Source organism: Gorilla gorilla, chromosome 8, assembly GCF_029281585.2.
Source record: "Gorilla gorilla gorilla isolate KB3781 chromosome 8, NHGRI_mGorGor1-v2.1_pri, whole genome shotgun sequence".
NCBI classification, from domain to species: Eukaryota; Metazoa; Chordata; class Mammalia; order Primates; family Hominidae; genus Gorilla; species Gorilla gorilla.
This window is the reverse complement of record NC_073232.2, coordinates 138,716,944-138,736,298: the sequence shown is the minus strand read 5'-3', so window position 1 is coordinate 138,736,298 and position 19,355 is coordinate 138,716,944. Positions and strand designations below refer to the sequence as shown.

Here is a 19,355-nt window from a genome sequence, read left to right as displayed (position 1 = left end):
CACATTTTATGTTTTTGATTTTACAGTTTACATATTTTTATATATTTTTTTCTTAACAAATTATTGTAGCTGTAGGTGTTTTAAATAGTTTTGTCACTTAACCTTTCTACTAGAGATATAAGTGATTTTTATCTGACCATTACACTATTAGAGTATTCTGAATTTGACTATGTACTTACTTATACAAGTAAGTTTTATATTTTTATATGTTTTGATGTTAGTAATTAGTATCCTTTCGCTTTAGCATGAAAAACTTCTTCAGAATTTCTTGTAAAGCAGGTTAATGGTGGTGAACCCCTTAGCTTTTGTTTTTTTTGACAAAGCCTTTATCTCTCATTTCCAAAGGGCATCTTTGTTAGGTAAGGAATTTTTGGTTGACAGATTTTTCTCCCCCCAGCACTTTGAATATATCATCCCACTCTTTTCAGGCCTGAAAACTTTCTGCTGAGAAATCAGCTGATAGCCTGATGGAGGTTTCCTTGAATATGAGGATCTTAATTTCTTTTGCTGCTTTTAAGATTCTCTCTTTGTCTTTGATTTGTGACAGTTTGATTATGATATGTCTTGGTGTAGTCTTCTTTGGGTTGAATATGATTAGAAACCTTTGAGTTCCGGTATCTGGATGTTTATATCTTCCCCAGATTTGGAAACCTTTTTGGTAAGTTTTTTAATAAGCTTTCTGTCCCTTTCTCTTTTCCTTCTTAAACTTCTTTAAAAAAAAAGATTTTATTTTTCCACAGGTTATTGGAGTACAAGTGGTGTTTGCTTACATGAGTACATACTTTAGCGGTGATTTGTGAGATTTTGATGTACCCATCACTCGAGCAGTATATGCTGTACCCTATTTGTAGTCTTTCACCCCTTGACCCCCTCCCATTCTTCCCCCTGAGACCCCAAAGCCCATTGTTTAATTCTTATGGCTTTGCATCCTCATAGCTTAGCTCTCACATGGTTTTCCATTCCTAAGTTACTTCAGTTACAATATTAGTCACCAATCTCATCCAGGTCACTGCAAATGCTGTTAATTCATTCCTTTTTATGGCTGAGTAGTATTCCATTGTATATATATATACACCACAGTTTCTTTATCTACTCATTAATTGATGGGCATTTGGGTTGGTTCCATGATTTTGCAATTGCAAATTGTGCTGCTATAAACATGCATGTGCAAGTATCTTTTGTATAATGACTTCTTTTCCTCTGGGTAAATACCCAGTGGTGGTGTTGCTGAATCAAACGGTAGTTCTACTTTCAGATCTTTAAGGAATCTCTACACTGTTTTTCATAGGGGCTGTACTGGTTTACATTCCTACCAGCAGTGTAGAAGTGTTCCTTGATCACTGCATCCACGCCAACATCTACTGTTTTTTGATTTTTTTATTATGGCCATTCTTGCAGAAGTAAGGTGGTATCACATTGTGGTTTTTATTTGCATTTCCCTGGTCATTAGTGATGTTGAGCATTTTTTCATATGTTTGTTGGCCATTTGTATATCTTCTTTTGAGAATTGTCTATCATGTCTTTAGCCCACTTTTTGATGGGATTGTTTGTTTTTTACTTGCCGATTTGAGTTCATTGTAGATTCTGGATATTTGTCCTTTGTCAGATGTATAGATTGTGAAGATTTTCTCCCACTCTGTGTTTTGTCTGTTTACTCTGCTGACTGTTCCTTTTGTCATGCAAAAGCTCTTTAGTTTAATTAAGTCCCAACTATTTGTTTTTATTGTGTTTGCTTTTGGGTTCTTGGTCATGAAATCCTTGCCTAAGCCAATGTCTAGAAGGGTTTTTCCAGTGTTATCTTCTAGAATATTTACAGTTTCAGGTCTTAGATTTAAGTCCTTAATCCGTCTTGAGTTGATTTTTGTCTAAGGTGAGAGACGAGGATCTAGTTTCATTCTACATGTTGCTAGCCAATTATCCCAGCACCATTTGTTGAAAAAGGCATCCTTTCCCCACTTTATGTTTTTGTTTGCTTTGTCAAGGATCAGTTGGCTGTAAGTATTTGAGCTTTTTTTGGGGTTCTCTATTCTGTTCCATTGGTCTATGTGCCTATTTTTATACCAGTACCATGCTTTTTTGGTGACTATGGCCTTATAGTATAGTTTGAAATCAGGTAGTGTGATGCCTCCAGATTTATTTGTTTTGCTTAGTCTTGGTTTGGCTATGTGGGCTCTTTTTTGATTTCACATGAATTTTAGAATTGTTTTTTCTAATTCTGTGAAGAATGATGGTGGTATTTTGATAGAGATTGCATTGAATTTGTAGATTGCTTTTGGCAGTGTGGTCATTTTCACAATATTGATTTTACCCATCCATGAGCATGGGATGTATTTCCATTTGTTTGTGTCATCTATGATTTCTTTCAGCAGTGTTTGTAGTTTTCCTTTAGAGGTCTTTCATCTCATTTGTTAGGTATATTACTAAGTATTTTACTTCTTTTGCAGCTATTGTAAAAGGGGTTGAGCTCTTGATTTGATTCTCTGCTTGGTCGCTCTTGTTGTATAGGAGAGCTACTGATTTGTGTACATTAATCTTGTATCTGGAAACTTTGATGAATTCTTTTATCAATTTCAGGAGCTTTATGGGGGGATCTTTAGGGTTTTTGAGGTAAATGATCTTATCATCAGCAAACAGTGACAGTTTGACCTCCTGTTTACTGATTTGGATGTCCTTTATTTCTTTCTCTTGTCTGATTGCTCTGGCTAGGACTTCCAGTACTATGTTGAAGAGGAGTGGTGAGCATGGGCATCCTTCTCTTTTCCATTTCTCAGAGGGAATGCTTTCAACTTTTCCCCATTCAGTATTATGTTGGCTGTGGGTTTTCATATGTGGCTTTTATTACATTGAGTTATGTCCCTTGTATGCTGATTTTGCTGACAGATTTAATCATAAAGTGATGCTGGATTTTGCCAAATGCTAGTTCTGCTTCTACTGAGATGATCATATGACATTTGTTTTTAATTCTGTTTATGTGGTGTATTATGTTTATTGACTTGTGTATGTTAAACCATCCCTGCATCCCTGTTGTGAAACCCACATGATCATAGTGGCTTATCTTTTTGATATGTTGTTGGATTTGGTTAGCTAGTATTTTGCTAATAATTTTAGCATCTGTATTCATCAGGGATATCAGTCTGTAGTTTTCTGTTTTGGTTATGTCCTTTCCCGGTTTTTGTATTAAGGTGATGCTGGCTTCATGAATTAGGGAGGGTTTCCTTTTTCTCCATCTTCAGGAATAGTGTCAATAGGATTGATACCAATTCTTCTTTGAATGTCTAGTAGAATTCTGCTCTAGAATTCATCTTTGAATCCGTCTGGTCCTGGGCTTTTTTTGTTGGTAATTTTTAAATTACCGTTTCAATCTTGCTGCTTGTTATTGGTCTGTTCAGGGTATCTAATTCTTCCTGATTTAAGCCAAGAGGGTTGTATTTTTCCAGGAATTTATCCATCTCTTCTTTGTTTTCTAATTTATACATGTAAAGGTGTTCATTGTAGCCTTGAATGATTTTTTGTATTTCTGTGGTATCAGTTGTAATATCTCCCATTTCATTTCTTATTGAGGTTATTTGGATTTTCTCTCCTCTTTTCTTGATTAGTCTTGCTAATGGTCTATCAATTTTATTTATCTTTTAAAAAACCAGCTTTTTGTTTCATTTATCTTTTGTATTTGTGTATGTGTGTGTTTCAATCTCATTTAGTTCTGCTTTGATCTTAGTTATTTCCTTCTGCTGGGTTGGGGTTTGATTTGTTCTTAGTTCTCTAGTTCCTTGAGGTGTGTGATGTTAGAATGTCGGTTTGTGCTCTTTCAGTCTTTTTGATGTAGGCATTTAGGGCTATGAACTTTCCTCTTAGCACTGTCTTTGCTGTATCCCAGAGGTTTTGATAGGTTATGTCACTATTGTAATTTAGTTTGATGAATTTTTTAATTTCCATCTTGATTTCGTTTTTGAGCCAATTCTCATTCAGGAGCAGGTAATTTAATTTCCATGTATTTTCATGGTTTTAAAGGTTCCTTTCGGAGTTGATTTCAAGTTTTATTCCACTGTGGTCTGAGAGAGTCTTGATATAATTTCAATTGTCTTAAATTTATTGAGGTTTGTTTTGTAGCCTGTCATATGGTCTATCATGGAGAAAGTTCCATGTGCTGTTAAATAGAATGTGTATTCTGTGGTTGTTGGATGAAATGTTCTATATATATATATATATATATATATATATATATATATATATATATACACACACAATAATAGTAGGGAACTTCAACATTCCATTGACAGCACTAGACAGGTCATCAAGACAGAAAGTCAACAAAGAAACAATGGATTTAAACTATACCTTGGAACAAATGGACTTAACAGATATATATATATATGAAATATTGAAGTTCCCTACTATTATTGTGTTGCTGTCTGTCTCATTTCTTAGGTCTATTAGTAATTGTTTTGTAAATTTGGGAGCTCCAGTGTTAGATGTATATATGTATAGGATTGTGATATTTTCCTAAAATTGGATAAGGCCTTTTATCATCATGTAATGTCCCTCTTTGTCTTTTTTAACTGCTGTTGCTTTAAAGTTTGTTTTGTCTGATGTAAGAATAGCTACTCCTGCTTGCTTTTGGTGTCCATTTGCATGAAATGCCTTTTTCTACCTCTTTAGTTTAAGTTTATGTGAGTCCTTATGTCTTAGGTGAGTTTCTCGAAGGCAGCAGATGGTTGGCTGGTGAATTCTTATGCATTCTATAGTTCTATATCTTTTAAGTGGAGCATTTAGGCTATTTACGTTTAATATTAGTATTGAGATGGGAGGTACCATTTTATTCATTGTGCTGTTTATTGCCTATGTACCTTGGTTTTTTGTTTTTTGTTTTTGCTTTTAAAATTGTATTTTTGTTGTATAGGTCCTGTGAGATTTATGCTTTAAAGAGGTTCTGTTTTGATGTGTTTCCAGGATTTGTTTCATGATTTAGAGCACTTTTAGAGTTCTTGTAGTGGTGGCTTGGTAGTGGCAAATTCTCTCATCATTTGTTTATCTGAAAAATACTGTATCTTTCCTTCATGTATAACACTTAGTTTCACTTGATACAAAATTCTTGGCTGATAATTGTTTTATTTGAGGAGGCTGAAGATAGGGCCCCAATCCCTTCTAGGCTGTAGGGTTTCTACTGAGAAATCTGTTATTAATCTGATAAATTTTCCTTTATAACTTACCTGGTGCTTTTGTCTTAGAGCTCTTAAGATTCTTTCCTTCATCTTAACTTCAGATAACCTGATGACAATGTGCCTAGGCGATGATCTTTTTGAGATGAATTTCCCAGGAGTTCTTTGTGCTTCTTGCACTTGGATGTCTAGGTCTCTAGCAAGGCCAGGGAAGTTTTCCTCGATTATTCCCCCAATATGTTTTCCAAACTTTTAGATTTCTCTTCTTCCTCAGAAATGCTGATTATTCTTAGTTTTAGTCATTTAACATAATCCCAGACTTCTTGGAGGCCTTGTTTATATTTTTTATTCTTATTTTTTTGTCTTTGTTGGGTTGGGTTAATTCAATGCCTTGTCTTTGAGCTCTGAATTTCTTTCTTCTACTTGTTCAATTCTATTGCTGAGACTTTCCAGAGCATTTTGCATTTCTATAAGTGTGTCCAAAGTTTCCTGAAGTGTTGATTGTTTTTTCTTTATGATTTCTATTTCCTTGAATATTTCTCCCTTCACTTCTTGTATCATTTTTTTGGGTTTCCTTGCATTGGGCTCCACCTTTCTCTGGTGCCTCCTTGATTAGCTTAATAACTAACCTCCTGAATTCTTTTTCAGATAAATTAGGTATTTATTCTTGGTTTGGATCGATTGTTGGTAAGCCAGTGTGATTTTTGGGGGATGTTAAAGAGCTTAATATGTTTTGTCATATTACCAGAGTTCCTTTTCATGTGGGTAGGCTCTGTCAGAGGGAAGGTCTAGGGCTGAAGGCTGTTGTTCAGATTCTTCTGTCCCACAGGGTGTTCCCTTGATGTAGTACTCTCCCCCTTTTCCTATGAATGTGGCTTCCTGAGCGCTGAGCTGTAGTGATTGTTATCTCTCTTCTGGGTCCAGCCACCCAGCAAGTCTACCAGGCTCCAGGCTGGTACTGGGGGTTGTCTGCACAGAGTCCCGTGATGTTAACCATCTGTGGGTCTCTCAGCCATGGATACCAGCACCTGCTTCAGTGAAGGTGGCAGGGGAGTGAAATGGACTCTGTGAGCGTTCTTAGCTTTGGTGGTTTAATGCTCTATTTTTGTGCTGGTTGGCCTCCTGCTGGGAGGTGGCACTTTCTAGATAGCATCAGCTGTGGTAGTATGGAGAGGAACCGGCAGTAGGCAGGGCCCTAGAACTCCCAAGAGTATATGCCCTTTGTATTCGATACCAGGGTGGGTAGGGAAGGACCATCAGGTGGGGGCAGAGCTGGGCATGTCTGAGCTCAGGCTCTTCTTTGGCAGGTCTTGCTGCGGCTGCTGTGGCGGATAGGGGATGAGGTTCCCAGGTCAATGGAGTTACTTACCTAGGAGGATTATGGCTCCCTCTGCTGAGTCATGCAGGTTGTCAGGGAAGTGGGGGAAAGCCAGCAGTCACAGGCCTCACCCAGCTCCCACGCAATCCAAAGGGCTGGTTGCACTCCGTAGTAGCACCAAGTCTGTTTCCAGGCAGTGGACAAGCAGGGCTAAGAACTTGCCCCAAGCTACCCGCCGCCCAGCTGTGAAAGAAAAGGGCTTTAGTTCTTCCCCTGCCTGTGGAGTCTGCATGCAAGATTCATGCCCTCCCCTGAATTCCTGCCAGGAGGCTTCTTAACTGGTTCAAATTGTTACAAAGTTCAGCTGGAGGTTTCCTTCTCTCTGTGGCATTTTCCCTGCACCTCTGGCTGCCTTCCCAAAGGATTCCTGTGATGCTTGGCAGGAATGGCCTGCTTGGGGACTCAGCGAGCTCCCAGGGCCTTTCCCGCTGCTGCCTCTACCCCTGTATTTTGCTTGGCCCTTCTTAAACTTCTGTAATGCAAAAGTGAGCTCTTTTGATGCTGTTCTATAAATCCCATAAGCTTTCTTCATTCATTTTCATAATTTTTTTCTTTGACTAGATATTTTTAAATAACCTGTCTTTGAATTCGCAGGCTCTTTCTTCTGCTTAATTTGTCTGTTAATGCCTTTTATTTCCTTTTAAATTTCATTTGTTATATCCTTCAGTTTCAGAATTTCTAATTGGTTCCTTTTAATTATTTCAATCTCTCTGTTAAACTTCTCATTTTATTCATATATTGTTTTCCTGATGTCATTTTTTTTCTGTGTTCTCTTATAGTTCGATCAGCTTCCTTAAAACAATTATTTTGAATTCTTTGTCAGATGATGCATAGAGTTCTATTTCTTTGGGGTCAGTTACTGGACAATTATCACATTATTTTGTTGGTATTATGCTTCCTTGTTGTTGTTTTTCTGTTTTGTTTTGCCTTGCAATGATGTCTGCACATTTGATGGAGCAGTCACCTCTTCCAGGTTTTAAGTATTGGTTTCATTGGGGGAAAAAAGTCATCCTTTTTGGGTGAGTGTAAGAACATTGGGTGGAGTGTGGCAGTTCTAGGTCTACTGAGGGTGCAGTGGCATAGCTGTCAGCTGAGGTTGACAATTGCCAATATTGCAGATGTCCTCAGTGGCCAAGGCTGTGGATGTCTACGGCAGCAGCAAGGGTTCTTAGGGTCTTTGATGGCAAAGGCTGCTGGGATCCTCCTGATTGCTTTTTGTACCACCAGGAACGTTATGGCCAAGGGGGTTTCTCTTGAACTGGGTCTGACTGATAGGTGCACTCATGGTGATGTTGACATTGGTGTATGATGTATGGTACCAATGGAGTGGCCATGAAACCAGGGTCTGGGGCATGGGTACATATGGAGGGAACACATCTCCAGGGTCTGGGGCCTGGGTACATATGGAGGGAACACAACTCCAGGGTCTGGGCCAGCAGTTGTATAGGTTCTCAGGCATCAGCACCCCCACTGCCATGTTGGTAATGGCACACAAACACACTTTTAAGAGATGCCATGTGGCCTGATTGTGCATGCCAGATACACACACACACACAACATACATATACACGTATACATATACACACACATTAAATTCTATTAACAGGTACAAATAATTTTGAAAACTGAGAACTAGTTATAGCTGTTAATATCCTATAGTTGGTCTCATTTTTCTTCTTGGTTTCCTCTAGCCAAATACTAACGACAATGCATTCCAGAGGAGAACCAGTTCCTTCAGATTCCTTTGAAAAATATGTTCTTTGTCGTATACTGTATTCTTTTAGAAGTGTGTAATGCTCAGTGTATGTTAAAAGCACTGATAAGTCCTACAGAAAAAAAAAAGCCGCCTTAAATTTGTTTAATCCTGTTTTTCCTAAATTTCCTTTTGGACCTTGAAATGTTTTTATCTAATTCTTGATAGTCTGCTTTGGAAACATTACTTTAGGAATCTGCAATGCTTTGCCAATGAAACCCCAACTGGAGTTTCAATTTGCCATTTTCCATAGAAATCTGGCACTGTCAGAAAGTGGTCTTACCCTCATTACCTGCATCCTCTATGTTGAGCAATTCCAGGAAGGGATGGCTGAGGGTCCTGGGGTTCCTCTGGGCAGTAGGGTTGGGTGCAGGCTTCCATCTGTGGCTAGCTTTGCCTCACAGGAAGCTTGCCTAACAATGCACCTTTCCTGGAGCTGTCTCCCTGTGTGTACCCCGGCATCTGTAACAATGCCACTTGGTGCCCAGCACAAAGTCATCTGGAAAAAGTGGAGTCAGTCACATTCCCATTAGAAAGTCTTCACAGATGTCGGCCGGGCGCGGTGGCTCACGCCTGTAATCCCAGCACTTTGGGAGGCCGAGGCGGGCGGATCACGAGGTCAGGAGATCGAGACCATCCTGGCTAACACAGTGAAACCCCGTCTCTACTAAAAAATACAAAAAATTAGCCGGGCGTGGTGGCGGGCGCCTGTAGTCCCAGCTACGCGGGAGGCTGAGGCAGGAGAATGGCGTGAACCCAGGAGGCGGAGCTTGCAGTGAGCCGAGATCGCGCCACTGCACTCCAGCCTGGGCGACAGAGCGAGACTCCGTCTCAAAAAAAAACAAAAAAAAAAAAAAAAAAAGAAAGTCTTCACAGATGTCACAATGTGAAATAACCACAGAAAATAAGATCAAGGGGGAAGTTTCATCCATACCAATTATATGAGAGAATAGCTGGAAGAAGCAATAAACTGCCAGAGAACTAACTGCATAACAAGGACACAGGCTGGCCTTCCACAGCATTGCCTTCACATGCAGCTGCTTCAGACTATAGCCTCAGGGACCCTGCAGCTGGGGGCCTGTTTGTTGCCGTGGTATGGAGAGGTTCTGTAAACATTCAAAGTAGGGTTACCAGATTTATCTAATGAAAATATAGGATGCCCAGTTAAATTTGCATTTCACATAAATAATGAAGCATTTTTAGTATAAGTGTGTCCCAAATACTATATGTCCCATTACTTTATGTCCCATATTTATGCTACAAAATATTTGTTGTGGATCTGAAAGGCAAATTTAACTGAGTAGTCTTTATTTTATCTGGCAATACTTCCTCAAAGCCTCAAAACCCATGTAGGGATTTAACTCTTTTCCTTCTCACTCTTACTACATTCTATCAAGGTAACAGCAGTCCTCAAACCCAAGCAGGCGTCAGAATCACCCAGAAAGCTACTGAAGCCACTGACCACTGGCCTAGCCACAGAATTTCTGATTTTGATGACCTGGTATAGGAACTGAGTATTTGCATTTGTAACAAGTCTCCAGGTGATGTTGATGCAGATGGTTCAGGGACTGGAAAGTAACTGGAAGCCACACAGATGTTGACATTTATGTGAAAATACAATCCCTCCTTTGAGAACCACAACCTTATATCTTTTGCAGAGAATAAAAATCCCACTGGTTCCATCAATACTCAACTCTCAGGTCTCTTGTCTACTTACTTTGAGACTAGAGGTAATTTACCTACACACAAAACCCCTGTAAAGAGGAGAGAAGACTAGCTTGAGTAGGTTGCTGTAAGGATGAATTGAAACATGAATTTGGGGGATAGGTGCCCTGTGTAGAGAGGAACACCGGGGAAACAGTGGTCGTTGGCATTGCCATTAGCTTCTTCATGGTTAATAGAGCACCTTCATATGGACCATTCCCAACACAGTGGCTCATACCTATAATACCAGCATTTTGGAAGGCTGAGGTGGGAGGATAGCTTGAGACCAGGAATTTAAGACCATCTTGGGCAACGAAGTGAGACCACCCCCATCTCTACAAAAAACAAAACAAAAATAACAACAACAGAAACAACAAAAACCCTGCTATTCAGGGGAGGCTGAAGTGGGAAGATCACTTGAGCCTGAGAGGTCGAGGCTGCAGTAAGCCATGATTGTGCCACTGTACTCCACTCTGGGCAACAGAGTGAGACCCTGGCTCAAAAAAGAAAAGTTTTTAAAAAATGATTCTGCTCCCGCAATGGGTGCAGAGGAACCAAATCTTAGCACAAGTAGCTTGTCCCAAAGCACATAGCACCAAGCAAAGGCCTAAGGTGACTTGCCAGGTTTTTAGACTTATACATAAGAAGACTTTATCATTTTATGGAGGCTCAGGCAAGCCAAAGAAATCATCATATATACATCATAAAAGTATGATGTTTAATTTTCTAATGCTCATTTTTTTTTTTTTTTTTGTAAAAAGAAAGAAACTGAATTTCCTGTTGTGTTTAGTGAGGTCATTAAGAATTTGAATCATTAAATCCTAGAGACTGGGTATAGCTGCCCATCTTTCAGCTGATTTGCCTTCAACTTCAACAATGTGCTCATTGGAGAAAATAGTCTGTACCACTTTGTCAGGCACTGCTGAGCTCCCCTAGGAGGAAATGCATGTTTTGGGCAACTGACAGGAGTCCTCCGCTGGGATTCATATTGTAAGTTTCTGGTCTTGGGTAAGAGTCTGGTTAGTTTGAGAGTCTCTGATCCTGTCAACATTGGGGTACTGAATTTGCACAGGTAGAGCTTGTTGTTCCGTGGGTCTTTGGCACTACGGGCAACCTGAATTAGGAGGTGATGTGTGCCAGCCTTCCTTAGCAGTTCCTATAGCTTTTGTGGGGAACCCTTTGTCTCTTACTGGATCTCTTGAGAAGTAACCAGCCAAGAAATAAAAATATTAAGCACTGGGTCTCTTTTGACCATAGGGATGGAGTGCAAGTGGGAAAAGGCAGGGATATTAGGGGCTGAGAAGAGACTTTTCTGTCTTCCAGGAGTTCATGTGCCACTTGGGGAGAGAGCTGGCCAGGCAGACAGCTGTAAACCACGTCTAGAATCATAAAGGAGAAGACCCCTAGAGAGTCAGGAAGAGAAGGGGACTGAGGACAGTGCTCTTGGATCCAAGAGATAGAGCAGCATGGGCTCAGGGAGTACATCAAGACTCTATTTCTCTCCAAAAATTTTTTTCATAGATATGGTTGACTTGGGGGTCTGGGATCCTCCAGCTGGGGAAGCAAAGCTCTGGTCCTGTGCCTCGTCTGCCATATTGCATCAGGGGTCTCTCCTTGGAAGATCTGGGGAGGCTTGTGGCTGCCAGTGTTCATGGTGGGGCGTTCTCTTCACCACCTCCCCACCAAGGGTGCAGACCCTTTATCAAATCCATCCAGTAGCTCCAAAGCACCCTATCTTTCCATGGAAGCTGCAAGATGGTGACCCGACTCTGAGCTCAAGCTCAAGGGTAAGTCTCTATGTGCAAGAGAATGATCTACTTTCCTTAACCAGGAAGCCCTATACACCTTGCTTCTCAAACTGAGCATGCAAAAGGAAACAGATTTTTCTGGAGACTCTCTGGCTTATTTTTTATTTAATTTTATGTTCCTTCACCAGAAAGGTCTGAGAGCTTATTGTCTTTCCAGATTGTTACATCAGCAACTCTCTCATGTGTCTGGATGGTAATTGGCACATGGCATCACTTTCATATCAATACCAACATCTGTGTGGCTTCCACTTACCTGACAGGGTTCTGAAACAAGCTGCCACGTGCAACGGTCATTCGGCAGTGGGATTCCACAGATGGCTAGAAGTGATTTTAGAAACAGGATAATGTTTAGAAAATGAGAATCCAGCATAAGATTTTATCATGAGAGCACTTCAGAGCCAAACCACTTCAGAGTCGTTAACTCACCTTCATATGGTGTAACCTGTGCTGTTTAATTTCTGGAGGGCTAATTTGGTTCAAGATAGACCACTCTCCTATCGCCTACATCAAGAAAATTAGAGGGTCCACCATGGTGAGCTGAACAGAAATGATGTACAAGTTTAAACCCTGAGAACCATGATGGAATTACTCTAACGGCCGGCGGCAGAGACCCAGTGACTTTGGAATTGCATAATGCACAGCCTTGTGATCTTAGAATTCACACATGTTGGGGGTTCCCTTAAACACACCCCATTTCCATTCTTTGTGAAGGTCCAATCTTTAATAGGAGATTCAGGAAGGTAGAGACTTGACGTCTATACTCCAGGCTGGCTTGTTGACTCCCTGCTGAATTCTCTCCAACAGGTATCTCTTGGTTTTGGTGTTTCTAAGATAGGGGAAGCAAATGTCTAAAACATCCTTCAAAGTGCTCGGGGTGACTTCAGAAAATAGGCTTCTGGAAGGCATTGTCCTAATAAATCGTGTGAACTTGATTATCATTTAGATTATCTCTTCGGTAGGGAAAATGAAGTTTGCAATCAGAGCTGTAGATAAGGGCTCTGCATGGAGGAAAAACAGCCCAGCTCCAAAAACAACGAATCATGCTGGTGGCAGGGTGATCTTTGCTACCTTCTGGTGACACTGTCAACTGTCTGAATATTGAGGCCACTTGTCCTTGTGTATGTGTGTGCACACAGGTGATATGAGGATTACAATAAACACCCACATGTGTTTATAGAGATTAATGGGATGTCTGGGCTTTGACCTTACCTGAGTAGTTCTCAGAAGCACTGAAATTTTGGTACCTGGTTGTTTGCTGACTTTGACACAGGCAAGGGCTTGAGGAAGTCTGGCCTTACCAAATTAAATTAGCAATAGACACTGTAGTTTGGATCCAATAATGAGGCAGATGCAAGACTTTTTGGGGAAAAAAGTATTTTCCAGAAATATAGAAATAGGCAATTTACCTTAGTAATTTTATTGGGGGAAAACACCACCTCTATTTGAAAGATAATTCGAGGTAAACACAACTGTAGTCTCTTCCCTCCATATCCGGGAATTAGAACACATGAAACTTCAAGGAAAATCTGTAAGAGACCCATAAGCAAGCTGAAAATGGTTCTCACCTGCCACTTTAATTTTATACAGGCAGAATTTCCATTAAGAGTAATTTTATAGATAGGATCTCTCTGTTTTGTTTTGTTTTGTTTTGTTTTGTTTTGTTTTTGTTTTGTTTTGTTTTGTTTTTGTTTTGTTTTGTTTTGTTTTCAAACAAAGCTCATGCAGGTTGGTTTTGCATTCCATGAAGTGAAATCCCTGTGGGTCATGCTATATGTATCCTGAAGGCAATTGCGCCAGGCCGGGGAAGATGGTGGCGTGCAGGTAGTCATGAGAGTCTTCTACCCTGCACAGGAAGAAACTGAGTTGTGGGACCAGGAGAGATGAATCAAGGATGACTCATCTCTTGCTGCAGGCAGGCCCATGTGACCCTGGGCTGCCATTTCACCCACCCCCACCAACCACAGGCTATTGGGGTATGTCTCTCTCTACTTCATGACCCAGCTCAGCTGTCTCCTGTTATGGAGTTTTCCCAGATGCCCTTCTTCCCTGGTGGACCTAACCACTCCCTCCTGATGTCTCCCCTCACCATGTGCAGACTTTGCTCTTGGCATCTAAAGGCCTTATTTACCTCATTCTCATCCTGGGCTCTGAGCTCTTAGTTTTATTTATCTTCATGTCCCTATCGCTTAGCACCAAGGAGATAAAAACTTTACAATTGTCAAATGAATGGGTTTGCTTAAACCCAAAGCCTGGGAGTCATCCTTGATTCATCTCTCCTGGCCCCTACAACTCAGTTTCTACCTGTACAGGGTAGAAGAGTCCCATGGCTACCTGCACGCTGCCATCTTTCCCCACCTGGCTGCAACTGCCTGACCTATCTCACTGCTGCCATTTTTGCATCTCCTCCACCCAGTTCATGTTCTGAAGAGCCACTGTGGTCATCTTTTAGCAATAAAAATCAGATCTTATGTTTAAAACTCCACATGGCTCTCCAACTCTCTTACTCTGAAGGCAACTCCTTAACAGGATTGCAAAGCTCCTTAAATAGGTTTGCAAACCCCAACGTGGGTGGTTTCCTATTCTAGGGCATGTTGGAGTCATCTGGAGACTTTGGTTGAGATTCCAATGCCAACACACAGGAATCTTTGCCAAAATCCCCAGGCAGCTGTAAGGCATCACCTGGGTGGAGAACCAAAGTAATCTTCGCTCTCGCCTCTGCACCCTCCCTCCCCGCGCAGCCACGATGACCCACTTTCAGTTCTTACTGCAGAAGCTCGCTGTGCCCTTCTCCCAGATCATCCCACAGTTGGCTCTTGTGGTCATTCGGGTCTTGGTTTAAAGATCTCCTCCCCTGCGGGGACTTCTTGCCTCTCCATTCCCCCTTTGACACATGGTGGCATTTCATTTTCACCAGAGCATTTGCCGGATACTTTAGCTGGTTTTTGACTTGTCCAGCTTCTCCCAAAATAAATGAAATCTCATGAAGGGACGATCTTATCTGTTATTTTTGTTTCTGAGCATCCCCTACCAACATAACTGCTCATTAAATGTAGAAGGAAGGAGAAAGGCATATCTAAGAAATGAATTTTGAATTGGTCTCATGGGAAATGGAGGAGTTCTTGGTCAGGGCTCCCAAAACACAATTTCTGCAACCACGAGCCACTTTCTCTCTCAAAGTGCCCAAAGCTGCTCCAGTGAATTGTGTTCCTTTCACTCAAGTGAGGTTGGGAGCTGTTTGCAATGCACTTGCTCTATTTCAAACCGCTTCCTCACGTCTCTTTCCTCCAGGCTAGGAAAGACCCTGCTATTTATCAGATGAGCTTGGGAACCATTAGGAAAACTCAAAGTCAGCAGCAATCAACCTGCAAATACTTCCCCGGGGGTGTGGGTTGAGGTCACCAGCAGGGGAAGCCCCCTTGGACACAGTCCTGCTTGTTTTGCACCTAACATGGGCTGCTGGGCCCAGAATCAAAAGTTCTGTGTGGCACAGCAGGCTGAGCCGAGTTGAGGAAACACAAGAGTGGAGGTGTCAGAGAGCTCACATTTGCTTTTGTTTCCTCTTGGGAATCAAACCCAAGCTTAATTGTGGTATCAGGTGCTCTAAAGAAACAAACTGAAAAAAAAAAAAAAAGAAAAGAAAATCTAACTTCCCAGAGTAGACCACAAACAGTTGAACCAAGATGATCAAAATCTTACAAACGGTATTGGTAATGTTTTTAATCTCCTCAGGACACCGTCTGTCTACCCTGGCCTCACCCTAATCTTGAGTAGCCCATGAGGATTGCTGAGCTGGACTTGAATCTAATTCTTTGTACAAGGTTTCTTTTCCCTAAGTGGAATAAGTGACTGTCAAGAGTCACATATTTGCTTGCGCAAGGGCCTGACTGACTGAAGCTGACATTTCCTTTTTTCTTGGAAATGCCATTGGGATGTTTCTGTGGCCCTTGGCTCTGACCTGGTGCTGCCTGGAGCAGGGACTGCTGGATACTGGGAAGCATCTTGGCCCATTGCAGTCTCCATGGTGATGTTGTTTTCTCACTGCTCCTTCTTACAAATTGCTCTAGGGAAAGCTGGGAGATTTCCTTGTCCTTAGAGGCCTCATACCTAGTGTAGGGATTTTTCTATGGGAGGAGTGACCTTGCACTCTGGCACTTCTCTCCAGAAGACCATGATTCTGTTGCTAAAAAGAAGCATTCAAAGGCATTGTTCTCCATAAAGTAAGTTAAGTGCTAACACTGTACTTCACACCCTTATTTAATTTGTCAAGATTAACCTTGTTTTTGGTCAGTTGTCAATACAGCCACTTAGTGGAAATATTCCAATTTCTTTTTCTTGTTTCTCCTTTCAATCTTGTCTTTGAAGTTAAGCGATGGTGCCATATTCTTTTTCATGTCTGAATAACCAGACAGGCGACAAGCTTAGCCACTCTGTTGTTTTCCATATTGTAAGTCAGTAGCTGTATTATGTTTCTCCAGAGAGGAAGAAATTTCTTAGGATCCTTGGCTCTGTCCTACCTTCTTAGATATTCCTAGAAAATTCTGTCTATTCTCAAGCCTGAGAAATATTTGGTTGCTCCACTGGATTGATGAGCAAAGGGACAGGCCCGGGTTGGAGGAGATGAATAGAAACAGACCCAGGACTTCACTGGGGATCGCAGGAGCCCCACTCCAACTCTGATGCTTGGCAAAGAGCCAAGTTGCCTGTCTGCTTCTGCTGAATGAGCAGGTTACTGCCCAGGTGTTTTAGGAAGCACGGCAGTTGCTGACACACACCCCCATGCAACAAGCGCCCCAGGAGCATTTACATATGCCAGACCCTTTATTAATCTACATGGCCAAGTGTCTCATGGGAATTTGAGTTATTGGAACAGTCCCTTTTCAACTTTTGCAAGAGGATATACACTGTTTTTTTTTTAACACACACCACTTTTAAGTGTGCCATCTGTGAACATCATTATGAATATGTACTTAGAATGAAAAAATCCCAGTCTCATAGTGATTTTTAGCTACTGTGTACTTAATCAAAGGATACTGAGCATACATGATTATTATGTTGTTGTTCATTACCTTTCCCCACATTAGGAAGGGGGCAAGGTGGTCTTTATCTTGCAGAGGCTGAGCAGCCCTATAGAGGGCTATAGACAAGAGTGAAACCTCCTTCTTGCAAAATGCTCTAGGGATAGGTGGGGGATTTCCTTGTCCTTAGAGGCCTCACAGACCTAGTGTAGGGATTTCTCTATGGGTGGAATGAGCTTGCACTCTGGCACTTTTCTCAGAAAACCATGACTCTGTTGCTAAAGGAAGCATTCAAAGGTGTTGCTCTCCATAAAGTAGGTTAGATGCTAACATTGTACTTCATGTCCTTATTTAACTATTGTCAAGACCAAACCCATTGTTGGCCATTGTCAATACAACCACTTATGGTGTATCAGTCTCTACTGAGTTCTGCTTAGACTCAGGATATGGCTTAGAATAAGGATCAATTAACGGATTATGAACTAATCACAATGTTTCTCTAGAAATGTGTGAGATTCTATACCTTCTGAACTTAATTCTCTTTCTATTTTTTCCAGATAACTTGTTCAAACCCAAAGAACGGTGCATTTCAGAGAAGGAGATGCATATGCGATCTAAGAGGTACTTGGTTATTGTATGGTGTGCAAAGAAGTTGGTGGGGGGAGTGGGGTGGTTTGATGGCTTCAGGTGCCCTCCAATGGGACCACTGCTTCTAGGTCCATGTTTAAGGTCTGAGGTCTTTTTGGCTGCAAATCTGAAAAAACGGCTAAAATAAGTACGGTAGTTGAAATGTGCTTTTGAATGTTAATGCTGCTCTTGGAAAAACCTTAGGAAAGTGGTAGGTCTTGGATTCTGAACCAATCCAGTAATTGGTCTCTAAGAGATTCCCAGACTCTGAGCTGGAACTCCTGCACATTAGTATTGTCGCTCTGGGCAGGAGCTATTTGTCACTGCACCTTTGAAGGTAACTTTATGAGGAGGAGAGAAACTATTTCTCCTAAGGGTCTGGACTGTGGCAGGGACTGAAGGAAAGGATCCAACCTTGGAGGCAGATGGCACATGGGAGCGAGCCAGTGGAGCCTCAGGGGGGCCATGAGCTAGGTTTCCTGGTACTCTGTCTCCAGCAGACCTGGCAGCCATGCTGCCAACGCATCCTTCTTATTCTGCTTGGCTGGTGGCTGTTCAAGACTCCCACTAATTCTCACCAATCTGATGCACACAAAGGCTGCCATTCTTTCTGAGATCTGGCCTCTTAACCAAAATATAATAGCTCAGCAGCATTGGCCAAGTTCATGCAAGTAAAATGTCATTAATTTATAATAAAGTGTCTAGCACAGGGAGGAATTATCATAATTAAATCAAATTGATAGCGCACTTAAAGAAACCATTGAAATAGGGAGAATACTTTTCTCCCCACTTCAGGCATACAATTTCTGCTTTTACTATGATTATATTGTTTCCATGGTGATTAGGTAACTTTGATCATTTATTGGAAGGCTCTTTGTAAATAAGGAAGCGAAAATGAGGAAAAGGGAGACCATCCCATTAAAGACCTGATTCGTAGCATTCTAATTGGAGTTTTTAAAGGGCCACTGGGCTTTAAGACTTGCTATTTCAGAAGTGCAAAGTTGCATATACCTCATGCCAGAACCATTCCCTTTTCAATTTACTGAAAAATTTCAGCCAAATCCTCCCCTCCCAGTCCCCAAACCCAAAGCCACCATTACAGAGCCTTGCAAACTAAGCAATTAAAATAATAGATCTCAAAGCAGCGTGAATAGTCAGAGAGTATTGCCCTATCATTTTACTGAAGAGGAAACTGAGGCTCAAAGAGGACGAGTGAGCTAGGTGGTGTTGCACCTCAAGTAACTGGCTTCCCCCAGCTGGTCTCCTCTGGTGGATTTAGCAGCTGGGCTTGCACTCTGCTCTGTGGATTGTACTTTGGGTGGGCTCTGACTCTGGCTCACCCACAGAATCACCTGGAGCTTTCTTTTCTTTGTATTCTTTGCTATTAATTATATTGTTAAATTACATTTTTATGTTAAAAATGCAAATAATGGAGATAAAGCTAAAGTCCCTTCATGACCAGCAGTTCCCCTCCCTGTTCCCAGCCCACTTTCCCTACCCCAGTCCCAGCTCCCCAGACACCCACAGTGATATCTCCTGAGTATCCTGTCAGGCCTTTCTCTTTGCCTTAAAGTAGACTTTTATTTGTGCATATATAGCTATGTGATTTTTAACCATGAATGGTATCATACTACACACTATCTCTTGGTAGCTTGCTTTTCACTTTATGTCTGTGAACCCCTACTGTGACGAATAGATAGATTATTTCCTTTGTCGGTTTTGACTGTCTGCAGAGTGGTCCATCGTATAGATGGACCATGATTTATTTGGGATGTTCTTTTAAGAAAACACTGAATCAGAAGTAACAGAGGTGGGACCTAGGAGCCTTTATTTTATACTTCCCAGGTATATTAGTTAGTGTTCCCCAGAGGGACAGAACTAATAGGATATATGTATATAAAAGGGAGTTTATTA

General features: G+C 41.3%; 1 protein-coding gene across 7 annotated transcripts in view; it reads left to right on the top strand.

The window, feature by feature from the left end:
- The window catches only part of C8H10orf90 (chromosome 8 C10orf90 homolog), a 246,098-nt gene that overhangs the window by 223,868 nt on the left and 2,875 nt on the right, over nt 1–19,355 (top strand). For all 7 annotated transcript variants that reach the window (XM_055352075.2, XM_055352073.2, XM_031015708.3 and 4 more), the window contains one exon: nt 17,372–17,435. In XM_055352075.2, the coding sequence (XP_055208050.2) occupies nt 17,372–17,435 (64 nt within the window). The remainder of the gene's footprint in view (nt 1–17,371; nt 17,436–19,355) is intronic.